At 41.3% G+C, this 23872-nt stretch overlaps 1 protein-coding gene across 1 annotated transcript in view; it reads right to left on the reverse strand.

Moving 5' to 3' along the window:
- The window catches only part of LOC123746960 (peripheral plasma membrane protein CASK), a 552989-nt gene that overhangs the window by 243659 nt on the left and 285458 nt on the right, over positions 1-23872 (reverse strand). The window contains exons 5-8 of the mRNA XM_069317229.1: positions 21783-21958; positions 10486-10661; positions 6810-6932; positions 1224-1416 (exon numbers count right to left, since the gene is read on the reverse strand). Coding sequence (XP_069173330.1) covers positions 1224-1416; positions 6810-6932; positions 10486-10661; positions 21783-21958 — 668 coding nt within the window. The remainder of the gene's footprint in view (positions 1-1223; positions 1417-6809; positions 6933-10485; positions 10662-21782; positions 21959-23872) is intronic.

Genomic DNA, 23872 nt, shown 5'->3' on the forward strand with positions numbered 1-23872 from the left:
CAAAATAAACAAATACGTTCTCTAAATCATTTTATCATTTTGAAGATACTTTTTATATAAAATGTTGTTATCGGAAGGCTGATCAGCATTGAAGTTACTGCCATATTATTGTGGTATAAGAAATTAAATATTGTATGTTAACCCCGATCGTTAATCTTGTCTATGTCCAGAGTACGTCGTTATACGCCAGACAGCGACTGCCAGATGTAAACACAATGCCGGATTATCGTACAGCATTCTAAGAACACAAGTGATATTAAAAGTTCACGATACACAACTTGAGACGTGTTTTATTCATATTCGTTTGACTATAAGCTGTAATTACAACGATGAAAGCCAGCATCTCTTAAAATACAATTAGAGTAATTGTGGAGATTGAATTTATATAGCTATTAGGAGTTAATCAGTAGAGTTATCTATTGTTGCAATAATTATATGTAATTATAATTGTACTCAAACTTCTCCATGCATTTGCTGAATAAATGTTTTTTTATCATATATTCCTAGGTCTATAAAATAACAAACATAATTCACCTATTTATATATTCTTGCAGTGAAAATATGATGGTGACGGTTGTGATGGTGACGGTAGTGATGTTAGTGAAGGTGGTGTTAATGCGAAGCAATGATTGTGAAGTGATGATGCCAATTATGTTGTTAACGATTGTGAGAGGGAGAAATGTTAGCGGTAGTGGTGCTGGCAACAGCGCGAGAGATGGCGGTAGTGTTTACGATAATGGTTGTCTTAACAGTGATAGCTATAGTGATGTTAGGTATGATGACATTTTGTCGATGGTGATTATTGTAACCACAGTACTATTAGTTACGGTAATGGTGTTAGTCATAGTCAAGCAAAAGACTATGACTGCTAATTGAAAATAAATAAAATGCCTGACATTTGTCCACTTATACATACATTTAATGTGTGTGGTGACCTGAGGATAATACACACTGAGCAGACACGAAGCACACCAGAAGCCTAGCTAAGTTTCCTGAGAAAGAAGATGGTGATGTTTGGTGCGCTAATGGTAATACAAGTAAGAAAGATGCTCGAGTTACGGGCAATAATGACAATACTGATGAGAAAGATCGTAGTGTTAAGAGCGATACTGGCAATACTAGTAAGTTAGGGGCGATAAGGGATGAGAAAGATGATGGTGTTAGAAGACGATAAGGGTAATGCTAGTGAGAAAAGTGATGATGGTAGTGGAGTAGCGACTGACCGGTGCTGCAGACATCATCGTCGGCAGGAAGCTCAGGATACGGGTCGAGGGTCGGGTCGCTATAGAAGCTGGTCCAGCGGGGAGAGGAGACCGCCGCCAGCACCGCTCCCTTCAGTTTCCGTCGGGCGTTCATTTTCCGCATCTCCTCCACGGTCGAGTGCAAGTGTGACCGCGAGGCGTACTTATCGCGGTCCTGCGGGCACACAAACGCTATCAACCATCAGTGTCGGAAATTTTGTAAATTGGGAGGAAATATTAAAAGAGTTTTTGGTTATAAATCATCGTATATTGCACCCAGTAAACCTCTCGGACTCCTAACAAATATATTGACCCCGTTTGTGGTCATATGTGCCTTAACCTGTAAATTATAGAAAACGTGAGTTATTCACGTGCAAAACTCAACTGTGCAATAAAACTATTTTAAAAGACGCTTTTATTGAGCATAATTTATCCAAATTCTTGTTCAGGTTATGATTCACTGCACAAGTCTGTGCTCTACTTCGGTCAGCCAATACTACGCCAGTCTGTGTTACACTACGTTGTCTGTGTAACACTTAGTATCTTATATATAGAAGATCATACAACAATACCTCAGGTTGTGAGGCCCAAGAATACGGAATGTAGTTTTCACAGGTGTATAAGAAAACAAAGAAAAGCTTAATCTACCTTTATCAAGCGTATTCAGTAAATCATTATAACTGCAGACAGTAAGTCACAATAACTTGGCTGAAAATTATTACACCTGTCCCAGACATTTGAAAATAATGGCAGTGATGAGACTTCGGTCCGTTCTGGACCATTATCACGTGGTGACACCGGTATACGACGGACCGGTCCATCCTCAACCATTATCACGTGATGACACCGGTATACGACGGACCGGTCCATCCTCAACCATTATCACGTGATGACACCGGTATACGACGGACCGGTCCATCCTCAACCATTATCACGTGATGACACCGGTATACGACGGACCGGTCCATCCTCGAACCATTATCACGTGGTGACAATGGAACACGACGGACCGGGACATTTTCACTTTCTTTATATTCAGATGTGTGGGATGTGTCTAAGTTTAGTGTTGGGCGCTGTATCACAATGTTGAAGGTGTGACTACAGGAAGTCCAACAGTATTAAACTATCGTTCACAAATGTGATAATAACTTAGAGATAATATCAATCGCCATTTGGTACATGTTAATGTTTTATTATTCAATAAATAATTTAGAATTACATTTATCAGAGTTAATCTATTAATATTACATTGTCCTTGTATAAATTAATAATGAATTTATTTGTTAAAACAAGTCATTATAATTATACAGTTTATAAATTAAATTTATTGAATTTGATTTATGTAAACACTTGTATATTTAAGAATTATGATTTGAAATTCCAATTTTATCTCTAGTGTGGTGGTGGTCTAACATCAGAGGCAACACCTCCAGTGTGGTGGTGGTCTAACATCAGAGGCAACATCTCCAGTGTGGTGGTGGTCTAACATCAGAGGCAGCATCTCCAGTGTGGTGGTGGTCTAACATCAGAGGCAGCATCTCCAGTGTGGTGGTGGTCTAACATCAGAGGCAACACCTCCAGTGTGGTGGTGGTCTAACATCAGAGGCAACATCTCCAGTGTGGTGGTGGTCTAACATCAGAGGCAACACCTCCAGTGTGGTGGTGGTCTAACATCAGAGGCAGCATCTCCAGTGTGGTGGTGGTCTAACATCAGAGGCAACACCTCCAGTGTGGTGGTGCATTAACATCAGAGGCAACACCTCCAGTGTGGTGGTGGTCTAACATCAGAGGCAGCATCTCCAGTGTGGTGGTGGTCTAACATCAGAGGCAACACCTACAGTGTGGTGGTGGTCTAACATCAGAGGCAACATCTCCAGTGTGGTGGTGGTCTAACATCAGAGGCAACATCTCCAGTGTGGTGGTGGTCTAACATCAGAGGCAACACCTCCAGTGTGGTGGTGGTCTAACATCAGAGGCAATATCTCCAGTGTGGTGGTGGTCTAACATCAGAGGCAACATCTCCAGTGTGGTGGTGGCCTAACATCAGAGGCAACATCTCCAGTGTGGTGGTGGTCTAACATCAGAGGCAACATCTCCAGTGTGGTGGTGGTCTAACATCAGAGGCAACATCTCCAGTGTGGTGGTGGTCTAACATCAGAGGCAACATCTCCAGTGTGGTGGTGCACTAACATCAGAGGCAACATCTTCAGTGTGGTGGTTTTCTAACATCAGAGGCAACACCTCCAGTGTGGTGGTGGTCTAACATCAGAGGCAACATCTCCAGTGTGGTGGTGGTCTAACATCAGAGGCAACATCTCCAGTGTGGTGGTGGTCTAACATCAGAGGCAACATCTCCAGTGTGGTGGTGGTCTAACATCAGAGGCAACATCTTCAGTGTGGTGGTTTTCTAACATCAGAGGCAACACCTCCAGTGTGGTGGTTTTCTAACATCAGAGGCAACACCTCCAGTGTGGTGGTGCATTAACATCAGAGGCAACATCTCCAGTGTGGTGGTGGTCTAACATCAGAGGCAACATCTCCAGTGTGGTGGTGCACTAACATCAGAGGCAGCATCTCCAGTGTGGTGGTGGTCTAACATCAGAGGCAACATCTCCAGTGTGGTGGTGCTGTAACATCAGAGGCAGCATCTCCAGTGTGGTGGTGGTCTAACATCAGAGGCAACATCTCCAGTGTGGTGGTGCACTAACATCAGAGGCAGCATCTCCAGTGTGGTGGTGGTCTAACATCAGAGGCAACATCTCCAGTGTGGTGGTGCATTAACATCAGAGGCAACATCTCCAGTGTGGTGGTGGTCTAACATCAGAGGCAGCATCTCCAGTGTGGTGGTGGTCTAACATCAGAGGCAACATCTCCAGTGTGGTGGTGCATTAACATCAGAGGCAGCATCTCCAGTGTGGTGGTGGTCTAACATCAGAGGCAACATCTCCAGTGTGGTGGTGCATTAACATCAGAGGCAACATCTCCAGTGTGGTGGTGGTCTAACATCAGAGGCAACATCTCCAGTGTGGTGGTGGTCTAACATCAGAGGCAACATCTCCAGTGTGGTGGTGCTCTAAACATCAGAGGCAGCATCTCAACAGCCGCCATACTCCGGATAAAGCAGAAGCCGTAAAAAGTCGATCACCACTCAGGTTTCCCGATAATGTCATGGGTCCCCTTTGGCTTGGTCGATTTCCATGTATTGGCTACACACGCACAAGATCATCACACGCTGCGGCCTCTCAGCTTTGTAACGGGAATATTATGTAACGGGCAAACGGGATGGGGCACAACACACCACAATATGGAAGAGGCTCGTGTCTTAGTGAAGAGGGGAGGGGAGGGGAGGGCGGCACTGTTAATATGGTGTTTCTTAGCGAGTAGGACACTGTTAATGAAGTCACTGTTCATTTTTCAAGTGATAAATGATTGTTCGGCTTCATAACATATCAACATTAATGTTTAAACTTATGATAAAGGTGGGGGAGTAATAAGTCCGGAAAGTGAACAGGGCCAAATGGACCCATAGAGGGAAAGTGAACAGAGGCAAGCAGGCAGATGGAATGAAAGGGAATAGGGGGTAAGCAGACACTTCGAAAACAATCAGCTGTAAGTAGACAAGGCAAAACAAATACAAAAACCTCCACTGCTTGACCAAAAAATTGTGTCACAGTTAAAAGTGGCATTAAATTACTCCACATAATGAGTTCTTGAAAGGACACGAGGAAACGAAAACACTCTAAACCGAAATAAGAATTGAAGAAGTGGAGAAAACTGCGCAAGAGAACATCTACAAGACATTATAAATATTTGTAGAATAATAAGCCCCACATTGTCTGAGTTAGGAAAATACTATTTGTCAAATTTAGATAATGTTCTTAAAAGATTCCCCCATTTTGCACCCGCAAGATAACGTAAGATTTCAAGGGTTGACAGATGTTAATCTTCTTGTTTGATAAGCTGTTCACTTGAGACAGTTAAGCAAGTCCCAGCTGTGTCTGGGCACAAGTGACAGGATAAACAACCCAGAGGGTTTTCTTCCTATTGGGGAGTGTTGTACATGCTGCTAAGGCGGTGTGTGTCCACTCACAGCATGGGTGGCGCTGCCAAATAATCTCACCCCTCGGGGCAAAATAACAAAACAATGCAAAATAAAACAAGAGGATGGAAAGTGAAAATAAGTGAGAGGAGAAAGGAAGACGAAGAGCCAGGCTTGAGAGGGCACAAAACCGCCTGGGTGATGGATCAGGCGAGGACAGACAGGGGTAGCCGGCGCGGCGGAGGCCGTGATGGACTCAATATTTCTCTCTCCCGCCTTCCTCTCTTTCATTCCTTGGTGATAACTCCTGACCACTGATGAATTTATGTTACCTCAATAATTCTCCTGACTCCTGAGAATTCATGTTACCTCAAAATAACAAGTGCTGATATTTCTTGTCTTCTAAAGATAACTCGTGATATGTAGATATATTTTGGTGTCTATGTAACTCGTGGTATATATATATATATATACCACAATTACTGGTAACCAAGTTCTCATATAAGAGCCTGTCTTATCGAGTTACTACCCCGGACAGAAAATGGTGTACTAAAACAACCTAACCTTACCAAACCTAAAAGCGCGAACCCATGCACGGAAAACGTGATTTATAGGCCATCGTATTTTGTCCATTGGGGGACTGACGTCAACATGTGTTGTATTATTAGAGAGGACAGATTACATGTAAACCAACAATGCCTCTCAAGTACATTTGACTGTATTCACCTAGTTGTATTTTCCTAGTTGTGCTTGCGGAGGTGGAGCTCTGTTCTTTCGGCTCACCTCTCAACTGTCCTAAGTGCTGTCCACTCAGCCACCAGGCGCCCTTTCATTCCTTGAAAGGGATCACATTCCTTCATCACTGTGCTTATAAAGCAGTGATTTTTCTAAATATCTTTTCTGTATAAGTTAAATATAACTACATTTGTATCTCAATTACTATGTATCAGACTGGAACACAATTACAAATATTTAAAGATGCATCTGAAGATGTATATTTAAATTTATTAAACAAAATCAGCGATTTACCAAATTTCTTGCAATATATAAAATAAAATTTATAAATTTCTTAGACATAGCTTTGTTTATTTCCTTACTTTTTCCTGTCAGTACATTTGTTAAATGGATATAAATCTGAAAAGCTAGAGCTGTTGCTTTTGTAGTCTGTGCTTCGAGGCTCCAAAGGTGCAAGTGAAAGAAGTCAAAATACTTGTTTATATACTTATATAAATCTCCTCAAGCCGGCAATAACACTTCTTGAGAATTACCTCATTTGTTCATCACTTTAACCCCTGTATAACACTGAGAAGTTCTTAACATAGAAAAAATATATAACGAAAAATAATGCGTGACATAGCAGCTCACAACGTATTGCGTAAGCACGTATCAAGCTACTGAACCATTAATCACGTTACTATCATGTATCTCAACGGAAAACCATGTATCACGCTACTGAAATATGTATCATGTTAAATCACTCTAAAACTCGCACCAACGAACTATGAATGTTTCTTAACAACACAGCATACCTTAATCCAGCGATGATTGAGCGCTTCTTTGACGGTAATTCTCTCGTTGGGGTCAAAGGTGAGCATCCGGCGCACGAGATCTTTAGCGTGGTCACTGATAGACTCCCAGGTGGGCGTGTTGAGCTGTGGGGAGAGAAAGGCAGTGAAGGCACAGCTAATGTTGCATGACACTCACGATACGAAGACACAATATTCATGTCTCACATGTTCTGGGAAGAGAATGAACGAAAAATAAATAGGGGGGAAAAAAAGGAAGAGTTCAAGACTAATACAGGTAAGGATTTAGAGTTCTAAGACTCAAGAGACCGAGATTCAGATGGATTTAAAGTCTTGTTAAAGGAGAGAGATAGGTGGAGAAGGATTAAGAGCTCTGGAGGCAAGAAAGAAGGCTTTAAGATTAAGAGATTAAGATCTCTGGTGCAAGATAGTAGACTTGAAGAATAAACAATTTCTATAAGAAGCGGTTGGAATAATTTAATATTTATTGCACATTGATGTAAGAAATACACACGAAATAAAATATATACCATCGTCCAAACCCTTAATAATAATATTAAAAATATTAAAAATATTAAAACCCTTAAGTAATAAACAAAAGGTTTTAATATTTCCATGTAAAATTACCGATAGTTTCTTCCTTTAGCACATATACTAAAACCGATTTCAAAAATGATGATTTGCGTGGCGGTAAAAAAAAAGGGATACATCTTTGATTATGATGGTATTTAGAGTCGGGTCATTTAAAACACAAAATATACATATCTGAGATTATTACAAAAATACAATTAAGACTTGCAAAAATACCAATGACTTGAGGGGTGGAAGCTGCATCCCTAGAGTCTCCGGGAAGAGTGAATGTGCCTGGGGTGTCCAGGGGGATGCAGGCGTCATACCGTTTTACCACCTCAATTGCTTATCATAGATATACACATTCTTGCAATATCATTGTGCGAATTAAGACATATTACAAAACGCAACTTCGAGCATACGTGTTACATTGAAAACATATCATTTGCCCGAAACGCTGTGCCTATTAGTGGCTTCAGGCATTGTATGCACCAGCTCTATTGATCCAAGAATATGTTTGTAACTCATTTTCAATGTAAGTTCCTTTACCTGTATAAATATCTTATCTTATTATAAGTGATGCGCTGCTACAGCTCGACCTATGACCTGTTATCGCTGTAACAAGCCCAACACATTTTCATAACCATTGATCTTTCCTTTTGTTATTATGCAATTATCACCCTATATGATATAACTTTTCATGATGCACTTATCATAGTATAACAAGAACAAGTGCCGGTGTAGGAAAATGTTTACTTGGTTGTCGAGGTAACTAACGTCTCCCAGGTCAAAGGCGAGCAGCAAGGCCCGGGGGATGAAGCTGATGGACTACGGCCATAGATTAGGGCTCAGGTACAAGAAGAGAGGCCACGGACAAGATTAAGGGACCACGATAAAAAGTGTGTGATGGGGGGAAAGGAACAGAGTGTGAGGGGATGACAGGGGACAGTGTGTGGGAGCTAGGAACAGTGTGAGGGGGCAGGAAACAGTGTGTGGGGGCAGGAAACAGTGTGTGGGGCAGGGAACAGTGTGTGGGACATGAAATAGTGTGTGGGGGCAGGAAATAGTGTGTGGGGGCAGGAAATAGTGTGTAGGGGCAGGAAATAGTGTGTGGGGGCAGGAAACAGTGTGTGGGGGAAGGAAACAGTGTGAGGGGCAGGGAACAGTGTGGGGGGCAGGGAACAGTGTGAGGGTGCAGGAAACAGTGTGGGAGCAGGGAACAGTGTGAGGGGGGCAGGAAACAGTGTGAGGGGCAGGAAACAGTGTGGGGGCAGGGAACAGTGTGTGGGGGCAGGGAACGTTGTGTGTGGGGGCAGGGAACAGTGCGAGGGGCAGGGAATAGTGTGAGGGGCAGGGAATAGTGTGAGGGGGCAGGGGACAGTGTTTGGGGGCAGGGAACAGTGTTTGAGGGCAGGGAACAGTGTGATGGGGCAGGGAACAGTGTGAGGGGCAGGGAACAGTGAGAGGGGCAGGGAACAGTGAGGGACAGGGAACAGTGTGGGGCAGGGAACAGTGTGGGGGGGGGCAGGGAACAGTGTGTGTGGGGCAGGGAACAGTGTGGGGGGGGCAGGGAACAGTGTGACGGGGCAGGGAACAGTGTGAGGGGCAGGGAACAGTGTAAGGGGGCAGGGAACAGTGTGAGGGGCAGGGAACAGTGTAAGGGGGCAGGGAACAGTGTGAGGGACAGGGAACAGTGTAAGGGGGCAGGGAACAGTGTGAGGGGCAGGGAACAGTGTGAGGGGCAGGGAACAGTGTAAGGGGGCAGGGAACAGTGTGACGGGGCAGGGAACAGTGTGAGGGGCAGGGAACAGTGTAAGGGGGCAGGGAACAGTGTGAGGGGCAGGGAACAGTGTAAGGGGGCAGGGAACAGTGTGAGGGGCAGGGAACAGTGTGAGGGACAGGGAACAGTGTAAGGGGGCAGGGAACAGTGTGAGGGACAGGGAACAGTGTAAGGGGGCAGGGAACAGTGTGAGGGGCAGGGAACAGTGTGAGGGGCAGGGAACAGTGTGAGGGACAGGGAACAGTGTGAGGGACAGGGAACAGTGTGAGGGACAGGGAACAGTGTGTGGGGCAGGGAAGAGTGTGAGGGGCAGGCAACAGTGTGGGGGCAGGGAACAGTGTGAGGGACAGGGAACAGTGTGAGGGTCAGGGAACAGTGTGAGGGACAGGGAACAGTGTGTGGGGCAGGGAAGAGTGTGAGGGGCAGGCAACAGTGTGGGGGCAGGGAACAGTGTGTGGGGCAGGGAAGAGTGTGAGGGGCAGGCAACAGTGTGAGGGGCAGGGAACAGTGTGAGGGGCAGGCAACAGTGTGAGGGTCAGGGAAGAGTGTGAGGGGCAGGGAACAGTGTGGGGGCAGGGAAGAGTGTGAGGGGCAGGCAACAGTGTAAGGGGGCAGGGAAGAGTGTGAGGGGGCAGGAAACAGTGTGTGTAGGGGCAGGGAACAGAGTACTAGTGTGTCACAAGTCAAGAGTGGCTCCAGACTGGATTTGAGGTGAAGAAAAACTCTATGAAACACTGAATATTTCGACCTTAAACTAAAAATGTATTCAGCAGGAAAAAGGTGGGACGGAGGGGCGGCATTCTCTGTAACTAGCTGACATTGTAATTAGAAGGTGTGAAGGATAGATTAAATTGTTTATGTAATAACCTCCGTTGAGGTCTGATAACGACCTTTTGTGCCCTCTGTAATGCTTTTTGCGCTATAGCTCACAGGATTAGTATGGGGTGCACAATAAACTAGCCGTATCCGGCGGCAACAACAACAACAACAAAACATATATGTGGAAGTAACAAGCACGTCTGGTTCACGATGCATATATCAAATACTGACTTACTAAAAATCGACATGGCAATATTTGATTTATAATTCTCTGTACCATATTCGAAGCTATTATTCAAAACTTTCACTTATAGCCCGTATTAAAAGCTCGCTAAATGATCGTAACTAGAACACATAAGTGAACTTATCTAGGTTAAACTATGCATGTGTGTGTGTACTCACCTATTTACTAATGTTTTGTGTGTGTGTGTAGGATACGAGTCATGGATCCAATACATTTTTTGCTTTAACCATGAGGCTACTTTGTATACATTCATATGAGATACTTACATGCAGTTTTGCTTGACATATAGAGTCATAGAGTCGATCTTTGGTCCCGTAGAATGGCAAAGTTCCCGACAATAGGATGTGGAGAAGGACGCCAGCTGACCACACGTCCACAGGTTTGCCATATGGCTGTCGCTCCACCACCTCAGGACTCATGAAGTGAGGCGTCCCTATCCGACCTGTCATAGAAAATGGACATAATCATAGAAAGTGGATGCATGGGTTACTAAGCAGCCATTGCTCATGGGTGACTTCAAGAAATATTACTCATGGGATGACCCAAGAAATATTGTTCATAGATTACTCAAATGATTCTCTGTTCGGAAAGAGGTGTCAATATCTTTAACATTTGTATTTTACGTGCGAAGGATGGGTCATTATTGCCTTCTTAATTTTAAGGAACTTTTTCCATGTTTTTGTTAAATGTAAATCTTATTTTTAATTTGATTAAATTGTCAAATGTTTGATGTTGCTACTACCAATTAAACGTTTGTTAATCAGTATTTTGCTGTCGTTGGTAAAACCTCAAGTTTCATAGTCTGCATATTGAGCGCCCTAACCACATCATCTGATGTCCTTAACTTGCACTTTGATTAAACAAAGATAATTAAACAGTTCCACGGTTGAAGAACTGGCCGTGTAAGCTGTAACCTAAGGCAATTAGTTTCTTGATATTTGAGTAAATTCCTACAAAAACATTTACTTATTGCGTATGACTATTTACCTGAAGATTTGTAGTCTGGATTGTATACCTTTGTCTATATTTTAAGATTTTAATCAAACTCTTTACCTAAGAAAATTAACTGTATAGCCTCAAATGAAAAGATAACTTCCTTCATTAAACATCTAAGATAGAATAACTTGCATGAATATATTTTATAAGCTTGCCTTAAGCTACACCACTTGTAAGGGGGACCATCAACACAGATACACTCGACAACAAGGATAAGACAAGTTGTAATTAAAGAAAATAATGTTTATAGAGATCTCATTACATAAAGTCTTATATATGACAGTTTCAAGATTATCATACATTCTTTTAATTATCGAACGCACTCTAAGTACTATCCACAGTAATGCAAGTAACCTGCACAGTTTGAAGAAGTTACACAGTGTTTTAAGGAGAGTATACTGACTGTACTCTCATTATAGATTCCTACGAACTACGTAATTGCTGTACGTGCGGTTTATCATACTCAGTAGTTTTGTTATAATATATATACTGTTCTAAGCATCGTACGCATGTTTTATGTATCCAATTCACTGTTTTAATTATCAAGAGTAATATTTTATGGATCATATTCACTGTTTTAAATGACATTCGAACCCTTTTTAACACCATGCTCACAATCATTCAATTCAATCGAACAATTTAGAAATCATTCTACGCACCGTTTTAGTACCATACTATTTTAATCATCGCAAGCACTTTAAGAATATCAAATACATTGTTTTACTTGATCATAAAGTTTTATAAACTGTTTATTTGTTTTCAATCAGTCACACCACACTCAAGTGTCCTCACCAGTCCCGACCGTCCTCACCAGTCACTGGAGCCTCAGAATTCGTTTAATTAGGCTGGGTAAACAGTGTCGACTGGTCCGACCAGGAAAGCAAGTGATGCTCTTCTCAATGACCCTCGTGATAATTACTGGGGCCTCTAGTGCAGTATACGCTTATACCGTCTCCAATGAAATTATAATATTGCTAATAAAGCTGAATTATTGTAATAATCCACTGGGATATTATTACCAAAGCTTACATTTTTGTTAATTATATCGATGAATTACCTGTAATTTCTGTTTTTTTTATTAAGGTCTTAACTTTGTACGTGGAGAAAAAAAATCAACTAGCGTAACTTTTAAGACAGTTTTTGTCATTAATTTTGTACAGGATTTACGAACTTTGAAAAAAATTCAGTCTGTGTTTGTAGACTTTGTGTAAGCTTCGAGTAGAGACAAATCATACAGTATTATATATTTATTACATATTATTTTCTCTTCTCTGTGGATATTTGCATAAATGATGTTTCACACACATACAACGATCACGAAGACACTAATCAAGGTATGCAGGAAAACCACATTGAAAAATCAACGAGTGCTGAACACGTTTCCGGCCAGTATAGACCTTCCTCAGAGCAAGATGAGAGTATGAGAAAGGTAGGAAGCAGAGATGTTGGTTTTCCACCACCTTTTTCCTTTTTACTCATACTCTATCTTGCTGTGGGGAAGGCCTATACTAGTAGAAAACGTGTTCAGTACTCTTGATATTTCAATGGGATTTTTCCACACAATATATATATATATATATATATATATATATATATATATATATATATATATATATATATATATATATATATATATATATATATATATATATATAAAACAGTGTCAGACCACGGAGGAAAATTGAAACAGGAATTTCCTTAAGTACTTTCGTATATTAATACATCTTCAGAAAAAGTATCTTCCACTCCTTCTGAAGATGTATTAATATACGAAAGTACTTAAGGAAATTCCTGTTTCAATTTTCCTCCGTGGTCTGACACTGTCACATTTTTAATCACGTGTTTATTTTCGTGATTTACACACACACACACACAGTATATACAGTATATATATATATATATATATATATATATATATATATATATATATATATATATATATATATATATATATATATATATATATGTATAATGTGTTTTTTACTGAATATGATCAATGACTATTTACTTAGGTTCTTCATTTGGTCTCTTAGTTCATTTTACAGTATAAATAGACCTGACGAGTTTTGGTAATTAACTTACCAAAAATTAAAACCTTATCACTCTCAGAGATACATCTACTCGACTGATTTACTAAGTCCATGGACTTTGTAAATCTCCATGGACGTATATTGGACTGCCTCCAATCCCACCTCCATGGACTATATGCTGATCTCTGTCATTTTACATTCACTTTCAACTACGTCAAAAGATGCTAAGTTACATACATAGCAACACTCGTCAGGTCCATATAGACTGCAATATGATCATTGAGAATTAATTTTTAACTTCCTTTTCAAGTGAATGAGAACCTGAGAAATAACTAATTAAAAAAACACACGTATCTACGTACCTGCTTCTCAAATATCTAATACATAAACTATATATAAAGATATCATACAAACAGTAAACAAAAACACTCACACATAAAGTAACATTTAAGAGAAAAAGCTATACCAATATGTATATTGTATGGACATGCAGGCGGTGAGCCTCATGCTGGCTGGCGAGTGTGTACCACAGGAGGAACGACGACACCAACACGTGCAGGATGGGAAACAAAACACTAAGCTCATGCAGTGGAGATCCAAAACAAAATTATGTTATGGTGAGAGTCAAATGACGCTGTGAGTGCCTTGTGAGTCAAGTGCCTTTGTGAGTCAAGTGATGCAGTGAGTGCCTTTGGGAGTCAAGTGATGCAATGAGTGCCTTTTGAGTCACGCTTCAAATGCATTGAGTGGGGGTCAAATGTATTTTATTATTAAAATAAATCAAGTGATTTCGAAAAACATATCTTATATATGCAACTATTGTTAAAGTTGAATCATATCTTGTCTATTTGATATTTCTGTGAGAAAAATTAAGCAATTATTGTATACTAATAAGATCGATTCATGAAAAAAAGTCCTAATATTAATTCATAGAAAACGTAGGTGAACAGTGCTGTATGCGAAGGGGGAACCATAACATAATATAGATCTTACGGAGAGGGCACAGTAAATATATGAATATAAATAAATACAAAAATATTAATTATACATTTAAATAGAGAACAAAATTATTTTTGTTATATTAAAAATCAACATATTCTTAATTAAATTTAAATAAAAATATGTTGCCTTTCCGTAGGGCCTAACATGTGTTAACATCAATTTTGGTTTGTCAGTCAAGCACTCCTCTGCTACCCCTGTCACTGGCTGAGTACATCTGACCAATGATAAGCAGCGCCACAAGGATATAGTTAGGTAGGTGTTGAGGAGTGATTTCCTGATCAAACTCTAGTGGTAGAGCACAAAGGAAAGAGATTACCACGCTACGGTACCAGGACGCACAATATTTACCCAACTGAGGGGGACAGAGAGTTGACACTGAAAGACAGAGACACAATTGTCAATGGTGATCGATGTGGGCAGCGGCAGTGATCTGCGATTAACGCTGTTGTCTGGTGGTGCATATGTGGTGACGACGATGGTATGTTTAGTGCTGTGAAGGTCATGACAAACTGGTATTTGATGGTACGCTGGTGATCATACCAGTTGTGGTGGTGGGAGAGGCTTATGGTAGAAACGATGCTAAACTGCCATGGCTGTGAGGTTGAAGTGTGGCTTGGCAGGTCAGTGTAGTTGGAGAGGCGGTGAATGAGGTAGTATAATGGTCCTAGTCAATATGATAAAAGATGGGAACAATACAGCGTAGATATGGTGGGAATTATGGTGTACTCACTATTGGATGTGGTAACTATATTTATTGGTGCAATTGGTGTTGTAGTGATGGTGATGCTGATAGTTATGGATGAGAATGATGGCAAAGGTGGTAGTGGCGAGGGCAGAGGTGGTTATCATTGCAGTGCTGACAGTGTTGGAGGTGAAGACAGTGTTCTGGGGGTTGGTGGAGGTGAAGGCAGTGGTTCTGGGGTTATAGGATGTGATGGTAGTGGTTGTGAAGTTGGTGGAAGTAAAGGCAGTGGTCGTGAAGTTGCGGAGGTTACAGTGATATGATCAATTATGATTACAACAGCCTTAGTGATGACTTGCTGATGTCAAGGTCTTAAAAGTTTAATTACAAATACAGGATGCAGCAAGGACAGTGCTCTTGACCTTATAAACGCAGTCCTCAATTAAACGGTACACTGATCTTGGGCTCTAACTGGAGCGGGATGCGCAATGGGTCACCACCTACCCAAGTGTTGTGAAAACCACGACCCTCACTATAACTGTGAGAGCCTTTACACTACCCCACACTGTGTACGTGTCACCCCCTAACACTACCCCACACTGTGTACGTGTCACCCCCTAACACTACCCCACACTGTGTACGTGTCACCCCCTAACACTACCCCACACTGTGTACGTGTCACCCCCTAACACTACCCCACTGTGCTTGAACTCTAACCTGACCACTACTGTGTCTGCGTGAGCCTCAACACGAATCCATTTTGTCTGAGCCCTAACATGATTCCCAATGTATGTGTCCTCTAACACGACCCTACTGTATGCGTCAACTAACTTACATAGACTGCACAATGTTCGTCTCTACTTCCATCACAGACTGACCAACGGCTGCCGCGTTATTGTTGCTCAATAGGTAGTATCAATACCTGTGTTCTTAGTGTCTATCCACCATCCTATATCTTGAAGAACTTTATTTATAATTCTTTGCTTGTTTTTAAAAGTAAAAGATTCAAGTGATATATATAATTTGTGAGGTTGCAACCAAAAGAGGGTAAGATTCTTGGTAAGATGTCGCTAAGAATGCTAAGAATGTTGGTGTATGATTAATAACGATCTCGCCCCTTACATGACGTCAGGGATACTTGTTAAACATTCAACAATCTTAACTATAGCACTGATAGATTGTTATATCATGACCCTTAAAGTTAGGGTCACTGATGGATGAATATGGCACCCATTCCTTGACCTTAAGCACAAGTAATTCATATACCAATTTTGATATAAAATTCAGACAATAGTTTTCAAGGACTCCTTGCTCAAGAGCACTGCCCTGTAAACTGTAGAAAAACAATTTTAGTTTAACAGTGAATGAAGACTGAGGTCTGTAGTCTCAAGGGTGACAGGGCAATATGAAACAAATAAATCTAATAAAAATTTAAAAATGTAAGTATTGAACATAGAATGAAAGAATGTGTATATATCTAGGGAACTTTTATAAATATACATCTGATTAATCTGACTGAAAAACACAGCAGCATTATATATATATATATATATATATATATATATATATATATATATATATATATATATATATATATATATATATATATATATATATATATATAATATAAATATATATATATATATAAATATATATATATATATATATATATATATATATATATATATATATATATATATATATATATATATATATATATATATATATATATATATATATGGTTACATGTTCAAATAAATGGAAATACAATATCCACATGCGAAACTGGAGGTTTTCATGACCCATAAAGTGAGGGCAGCTATTTGTGACAAAGGAAAAAAGCTACAAGGGTTAACGAGAGGGTTATGCATACAACAGCAGGGATTTTATATAGGAAATATCGTTAATACATAACTCATAATAGTCTGCACTAGTCATGTGACATTGTCTTTATATACAACAGGGATCATTACATGAAGACTGAGGTACTTTTACCTTAGTAGTAGAGACAGCACCAGGCAGGACTCATCAAGAATTTTCACAACTTACGAAACCTGTACATCGTTCCTTAATCATGATGGCTTTGTTTACAAGGTTTTGTCTACATTTATTTAATAATTTACGAGCTTTGAAACGTCCCAGCCTAAGGGTATTATTGTTATAAATAACCTCGTACCAGTTCAGAGCCCATAAACTGTTTAATAACTGTGAAAAAAGCCGCTATGATTGAGGGGAAGATGTAAAGGTTTCGTAAGTGGTTGTATAAATGCTTACTGAATCCTGGCTCAGTATATTAACACATGAGTGTGTAATGAAGGAAATATGCAGTGATGGCACAGCATTTTAACAGTGCTTAAAGGGAGTTACTTTTAGCTAACCTTTGTGTATTTAGTTGCCAATGGAATTTAATGTACATCAAAGAACATTTGAAGTAACATATGTTAATATACATATATTTGTAGACTTTATGTGTAATTCATTGAAATTATTGTTCATGTATTTTTAAGAACGCATTCTTCTGCTTCTGATGTGAATGAAGTATGAATGAAAAGTGTATGCTTGCATTTTGCATGTATGCACTCTTATTTTGCTTGAAACAGCTGCCTGTACTTTAGCGGTGTAGTGAACATGTAATGGGCCCAGGAATATGTATACAGTTACTACTATATAAGCAGGATTTTGCCATACTATTTCAGTATATTAGTGCTGCATATGCATAATAAATGTAGTTACATGTATACTATGGAAGCCTTACATATATTAAACCTTAAAAATATACAAAATAAACTTATTACTAATCTACACTTACACAACTACATCATGGATATAATATATTTTATCACTAATTTAATGCCAATGATACATTTTGCCCAAATTGTGTGTTAATTATAGAATTATCATAATTATAGAACTATTATACTTATATAATTATTATAATTGAAGGTCAAATTAATTATAATTATAGAACTATATATTTTGGCAAGATCTGGGAGGTAAGTTTGCGCTAACACTAACTTACACTTTGATAAATATTAAAATAAAAATACCTGTTTGCCAATAAAGAAATACAACAATGTAAATTATTGTTCAATATTACTGAGAACCAACTTGTAAACAAAGAAGGGGGCGGGGGTAGTGAGGTGAGGATGGCAGGGGACACGAAGACTTGTCAGGTTAGGATGAGAGATGGATGGGACTTGTCAGGTTAGGATGAGAGGTGGATGGGACTTGTCAGGTTAGGATGAGAGGTGGATGGGACTTGTCATGGTTAGGATGAGAGGTGGATGGGACTTGTCAGGTTAGGATGAGAGGTGGATGGGACTTGTCTGGTTAGGATGAGAGGTGGATGGGACTTGTCAGGTTAGGATGAGAGGTGGATGGGACTTGTCAGGTTAGGATGAGAGGTGGATGAGACTCGTCAGGTGGGAATGGCAGGTGGAGGCGGGGCTAGAAGCGGTTACGCAGCATAATAAACACATCACCTGTGTATTTTGAGAATAATTGGATGTGAATGTAAACAGGCATTAAAGTGACGGTCTTGTATTTTAGCCTTCCGGAAGCTGAATCTATATTACAAATGGACGTGAAGTTTGAGCAACAGTGTTTCACAGATCATTCATAATGATTATAGTCACTTAACTAGCGTGATTTCTTAGCTGGGTAAATTAAATTTTCCATGTTTTCCATTTTCCGGTAGCACTAAGTTGTGGACACGAGTTTTTTTTTACTTTATACAAGCATGTAGAGGATCAGTGACGTCTGACTCCTGTTAGCAAGCCGGGAGCGTTACTCCATTATTTACCCCTGGAACACAACCCGCCACTCGGTTAACAACCAGGTAACTAATCACTGGTGGGTGAACAGTTAAGGATTGGCGCCCAGTCAAACTTCCCTGGCCAGGACTGGAACCCAGATCAAATTGCTTGCAAGGCGCGGGGAAAGTGTGTTACTGCTACCACAGGCGACTCTCATTAAATCCAATATTTTAATGCCCGTTACATAAGTTTATTCCTCCTTCCCTTCATAGGCTAGTGCCCCCTTCCCTCCTCATAGGCCAGCCTTCCATCATAGACCAGCCTTCCATCATAGACCAGCCTTCCATCATAGACCAGCCTCCCTTCATAGACTAGCCTCCCTTCATAGACCAGCCTCCCTTCATAGACCAGCCTCCCTTCATAGCTCCAAGTTCATAAATCCACCCACCTGCCCCTCATCCATCTCTATATCCCGTCATCCGTTTCTCATTCTCTTCATCTCTTCCTTCTATCCAGACAATGCTGTTGATCCAAGCGTAAAGCTTTCATGTTGATTGCTGACTGTTTTGGCAGAGGTGCCTTTAAAGATAGGATGTATCATTTACAGACTATTTGTGTTGAGCGCTGGTGGCATACACATGTTGAGCGCTGGTGCCATACACAAGTTATGTTGAGCGCTGATGCCATACACACGTTATGTTGAGCGCTGGTGCCATACACATGCTATGTTGAGCGCTGGTGCCATACAAATGCTATGTTGAGCGCTGGTGCCATACACAAGTTATGTTGAGCGCTGATGCCATACACATGTTGAGCACTGGTGCAATACACCCGTATGTTGAGCGCTGGTGCCATACACACGTTATGTTGAGCGCTGGTGCCATACACAAGTTATGTTGAGCGCTGATGCCATACACATGTTGAGCACTGGTGCAATACACCCGTATGTTGAGCGCTGGAGCCATACACACGTTATGTTGAGCGCTGGTGCCATACACAAGATATGTTGAGCGTTGGTGCCATACACATGTTGAGCACTGGTGCAATACACACGTATGTTGAGCGCTGGTGCCATACACAAGATATGTTGAGCGCTGGTGCCATACACACGTTATGTTGAGCGCTGGTGCCATACACAAGTTATGTTGAGCGCTGGTGCCATACACATGTTGAGCACTGGTGCAATACACACGTATGTTGAGCGCTGGTGCCATACACATGTTGAGCGCTGTTGCCATTGAAGATTGGTGCCTTATACATTAGTCTTTTGGAACAAATGATGAATGTGCTTTTGTGGTCGGTAGTCGTTTGGACGAGCATAGGCTGCGGATGTTTAGATAAATGTACGCATTCATATATCCTATTAATTATAACATCACTTTGCTGGATAAATTGACAACAATGACAATATTAATCTAATGAATATCTGAATGTAGGATTGCACTACTTTTTCAATTTACAGATTAAACACTACATAATTTTGTCAATCTGGTTTTAAAATATTATAATTAACATTTTAATTCAGGTTACTTAAGTGTTAATTGTATATATATATACAATATATATATTGTATATATAATTGTTAATATACATGACAAATTTAATATTGCAGTGTTACATTGAGTGCGTCCTGTAATCTCCTGGGTGCTGTGTTACAAGAACGAGTAGTACGCCCTGCAAGCAACTTTGTGTTACAATAAGTACTGCGTTCTGTGGATAGTCACCTAGACACCAGGCCTCGCGGGAAGGAGGAATGCGCCCTGCAGATAGACTCTTGAATGGCTCCACGGTAACCACAGCATCTCCTCTTAAGTGATTTTGTATCGATGAGGAAACGTTAATTTATTCCAGGCCACGGTCGGCACATAGAGCAGCAGAGGCTGGCTCTCTCACTTCGTGTGCTTTGAATCACGCGTCCGAGAGGCTCTCTTCTATACTACATCTCATTTTTCCAAAATAGCCTTTGACATCTCCATACCATAAGCACTGCAAGAGTGTATAAACTACACCACGGCTCAATTCATCAACATTAACTTGGTCTCTTGGAGAAATACTTCATACATCTTATGTAATAATGGATGTTTAGACAAACTCTTTCATGTGGATGACCAACCGAATGCACATTCACTCACTGTTTAAGTTTAACAGGTTCATGTGTTGCTGTAGTACAGTAACTTATACCATCTGCTTGCTGGTGTAGTACAGTAACTTATACCATCTGCTGCTGGTGTAGTACAGTAACTTATACCATCTGTTGCTGGTGTAGTACAGTAACTTATACCATCTGTTGCTGGTGTAGTACAGTAACTTATACCATCTGTTGCTGTAGTGAGGGTATGGTTATTTTATGTCTTCCAACCGAAAACCAACAGACACCTAACTCGTACGTAACACTTCCTCCAACAGTTATTTACACAGAAATGGCGAGAATAGCATCTGATTCTAAATGTTGTCTTAATTCAAAACATGAGGGTTGATATCACTCTCCGTGTATCTTATGTTAATAAACATGAGGGTTGATATCACTCTCCGTGTATCTTATGTTAATAAACATGAGGGTTGATATCACTCTCCGTGTATCTTATGTTAATAAACATGAGGGTTGATATCACTCTCCGTGTATCTTATGTTAATAAACATGAGGGTTGATATCACTCTCCGTGTATCTTATGTTAATAAACATGAGGGTTGATATCACTCTCCGTGTATCTGATGTTAATAAACATGAGGGTTGATATCACTCTCCGTGTATCTGATGTTAATAAACATGAGGGTTGATATCTTATGGTAATAAACCAAAAACAAGAGCAGGCATTGCTTATCATCCTCCCAAAATATACCAAGACACAAAGGTGGGTATCGTACCTCAACCATCTCCCATATTAAACCATAACTATGGTAGGGTATCGCACCACCTACCTCCCAGAATAGGCCAAAATATGAGTGTGGGTATTGTGACTCTTTCTACCCATCATAATGGATGCATACATTGAGTAAAATTGTTTAGCCTCCCACTACAACTAAACCAAACCAAATGTATCTTGCTACCAATTATTCTACTACAATAAAGCTGAAAAAAGAGAGTGTGTGCACCGTACCTCCGTTGACCAGGTCCCCGTCCTGCAGCTGGATGGCCACCCCGAAGCCTCCAAGCTTGACGGGGGCGCTATTTTCCTTACAGGCAAGCAGGACACAGTGTGGCTTGATGTCTCTATGGATAATGTCGTTCTCGTGACAGTACAGCAACGCCTCCAGTATCTGACGCATGTAGTGACTGAGGAAAGCAAAACATTATCGTCAAAAAGAATAAAGTTTCATGGACGCATTTTAATTTCGAGATATATGGGCTAATTTCTCTTAGTACAACAGTTGGAGCAGCATTCATATATGATGATAGAAGTTGTATATGTGGTAGCATAGGGATGTTATTGGGTTGTAACAATGTTTTCATTGCCGGTTGAAGAAAGGAATATATGACATTCTGCAATAAAAGTAAACAGTAATTTCAGAGTAGATTGTTGAAAATGGACTAGGAATAAGAGTGCTCATTCCGAGCAATGAACGAAGAGCACAAAATAAGCTTATAGAAGCATAATTCTATAGCACTATCTCCCCCCCCCCTTCCCTCCCCCCCTACACACACCAAAAATGTCACCTTGTGTGCAGACAGCTATCTGCATTTATTTTTACGCTTAGGTAAAAAAAAAAATGAGAATTAATATAAGGAATATTTAGTCAAGAAGTTATATGTTGACAAATTAAGAAGACTGCCTCCTAGCATCAGCACATGTAAATATATGATACATAAACATTCACTTCAGTAAGTCCAGGCACAATACAGGCTAAACTGAACTTAATAACTTAATCTCTCTCTCTCTCTCTCTCTCTCTCTCTCTCTCTCTCTCTCTCTCTCTCTCTCTTAAATTATACTTAAGATACACTGCAGCATAATCTGGTTGCAAAAACCTTTGGAAGACAAATAAACCACCAGCGCTAATCCATCACAATACACACATGAACCTACTGGGGCAAATTGGAATCAAGAGCTTTAATCCTTTATTTATGACTATCAAATTGCAATCTGCACTCCAGTCTACATTTTCTATTACGGCCTCACTTTTTTGCGCGTGGCTTATGGCCGCATATCCATGCACAAATATCCTTGACAAATAAACAGATTAATTGTCTAAATATTTAAACCTACAAAAGTCTAAGATGTCCAGCAATCTTTTTTCCAGGGTCGTAGCCCTACAAACTGTCCTTCCACCTGGGTTAGTGTCCCCGTGGGCTGTCCTTCCACCTGGGTTAGTGTCCCCGTGAGCTGTCCTTCCACCTGGGTTAGTGTCCCCGTGAGCTGTCCTTCCACCTGGGTTAGTGTCCCCGTGAGCTGTCCTTCCACCTGGGTTAGTGTCCCCATGGGCTGTCCTTCCACCTGGGTTAGTGTCCCCATGGGCTGTCCTTCCACCTGGGTTAGTGTCCCCATGGGCTGTCCTTCCACCTGGGTTAGTGTCCCCATGGGCTGTCCTTCCACCTGGGTCAGTGTCCCCGTGGGCTGTCCTTCCACCTGGGTTAGTGTCCCCGTGGGCTGTCCTTCCACCTGGGTTAGTGTCCCCGTGGGCTGTCCTTCCACCTGGGTTAGTGTCCCCATGGGCTGTCCTTCCACCTGGGTTAGTGTCCCCATGGGCTGTCCTTCCACCTGGGTTAGTGTCCCCATGGGCTGTCCTTCCACCTGGGTTAGTGTCCCCGTGGGCTGTCCTTCCACCTGGGTTAGTGTCCCCATGGGCTGTCCTTCCACCTGGGCCAGTGTCCCTGTGGGCTGTCCTTCCACCTGGGTCAGTGTCCCTGTGGGCTGTCCTTCCACCTGGGTTAGTGTCCCCGTGGGCTGTCCTTCCACCTGGGTTAGTGTCCCCATGGGCTGTCCTTCCACCTGGGTTAGTGTCCCCATGGGCTGTCCTTCCACCTGGGTCAGTGTCCCCATGGGCTGTCCTTCCACCTGGGTCAGTGTCCCCATGGGCTGTCCTTCCACCTGGGTCAGTGTCCCTGTGGGCTGTCCTTCCACCTGGGTTAGTGTCCCCATGGGCTGTCCTTCCACCTGGGTCAGTGTCCCTGTGGGCTGTCCTTCCACCTGGGTTAGTGTCCCCATGGGCTGTCCTTCCACCTGGGTCAGTGTCCCCATGGGCTGTCCTTC

This window comes from Procambarus clarkii, chromosome 87, assembly GCF_040958095.1.
Source record: "Procambarus clarkii isolate CNS0578487 chromosome 87, FALCON_Pclarkii_2.0, whole genome shotgun sequence".
Taxonomy (NCBI): Eukaryota; Metazoa; Arthropoda; class Malacostraca; order Decapoda; family Cambaridae; genus Procambarus; species Procambarus clarkii.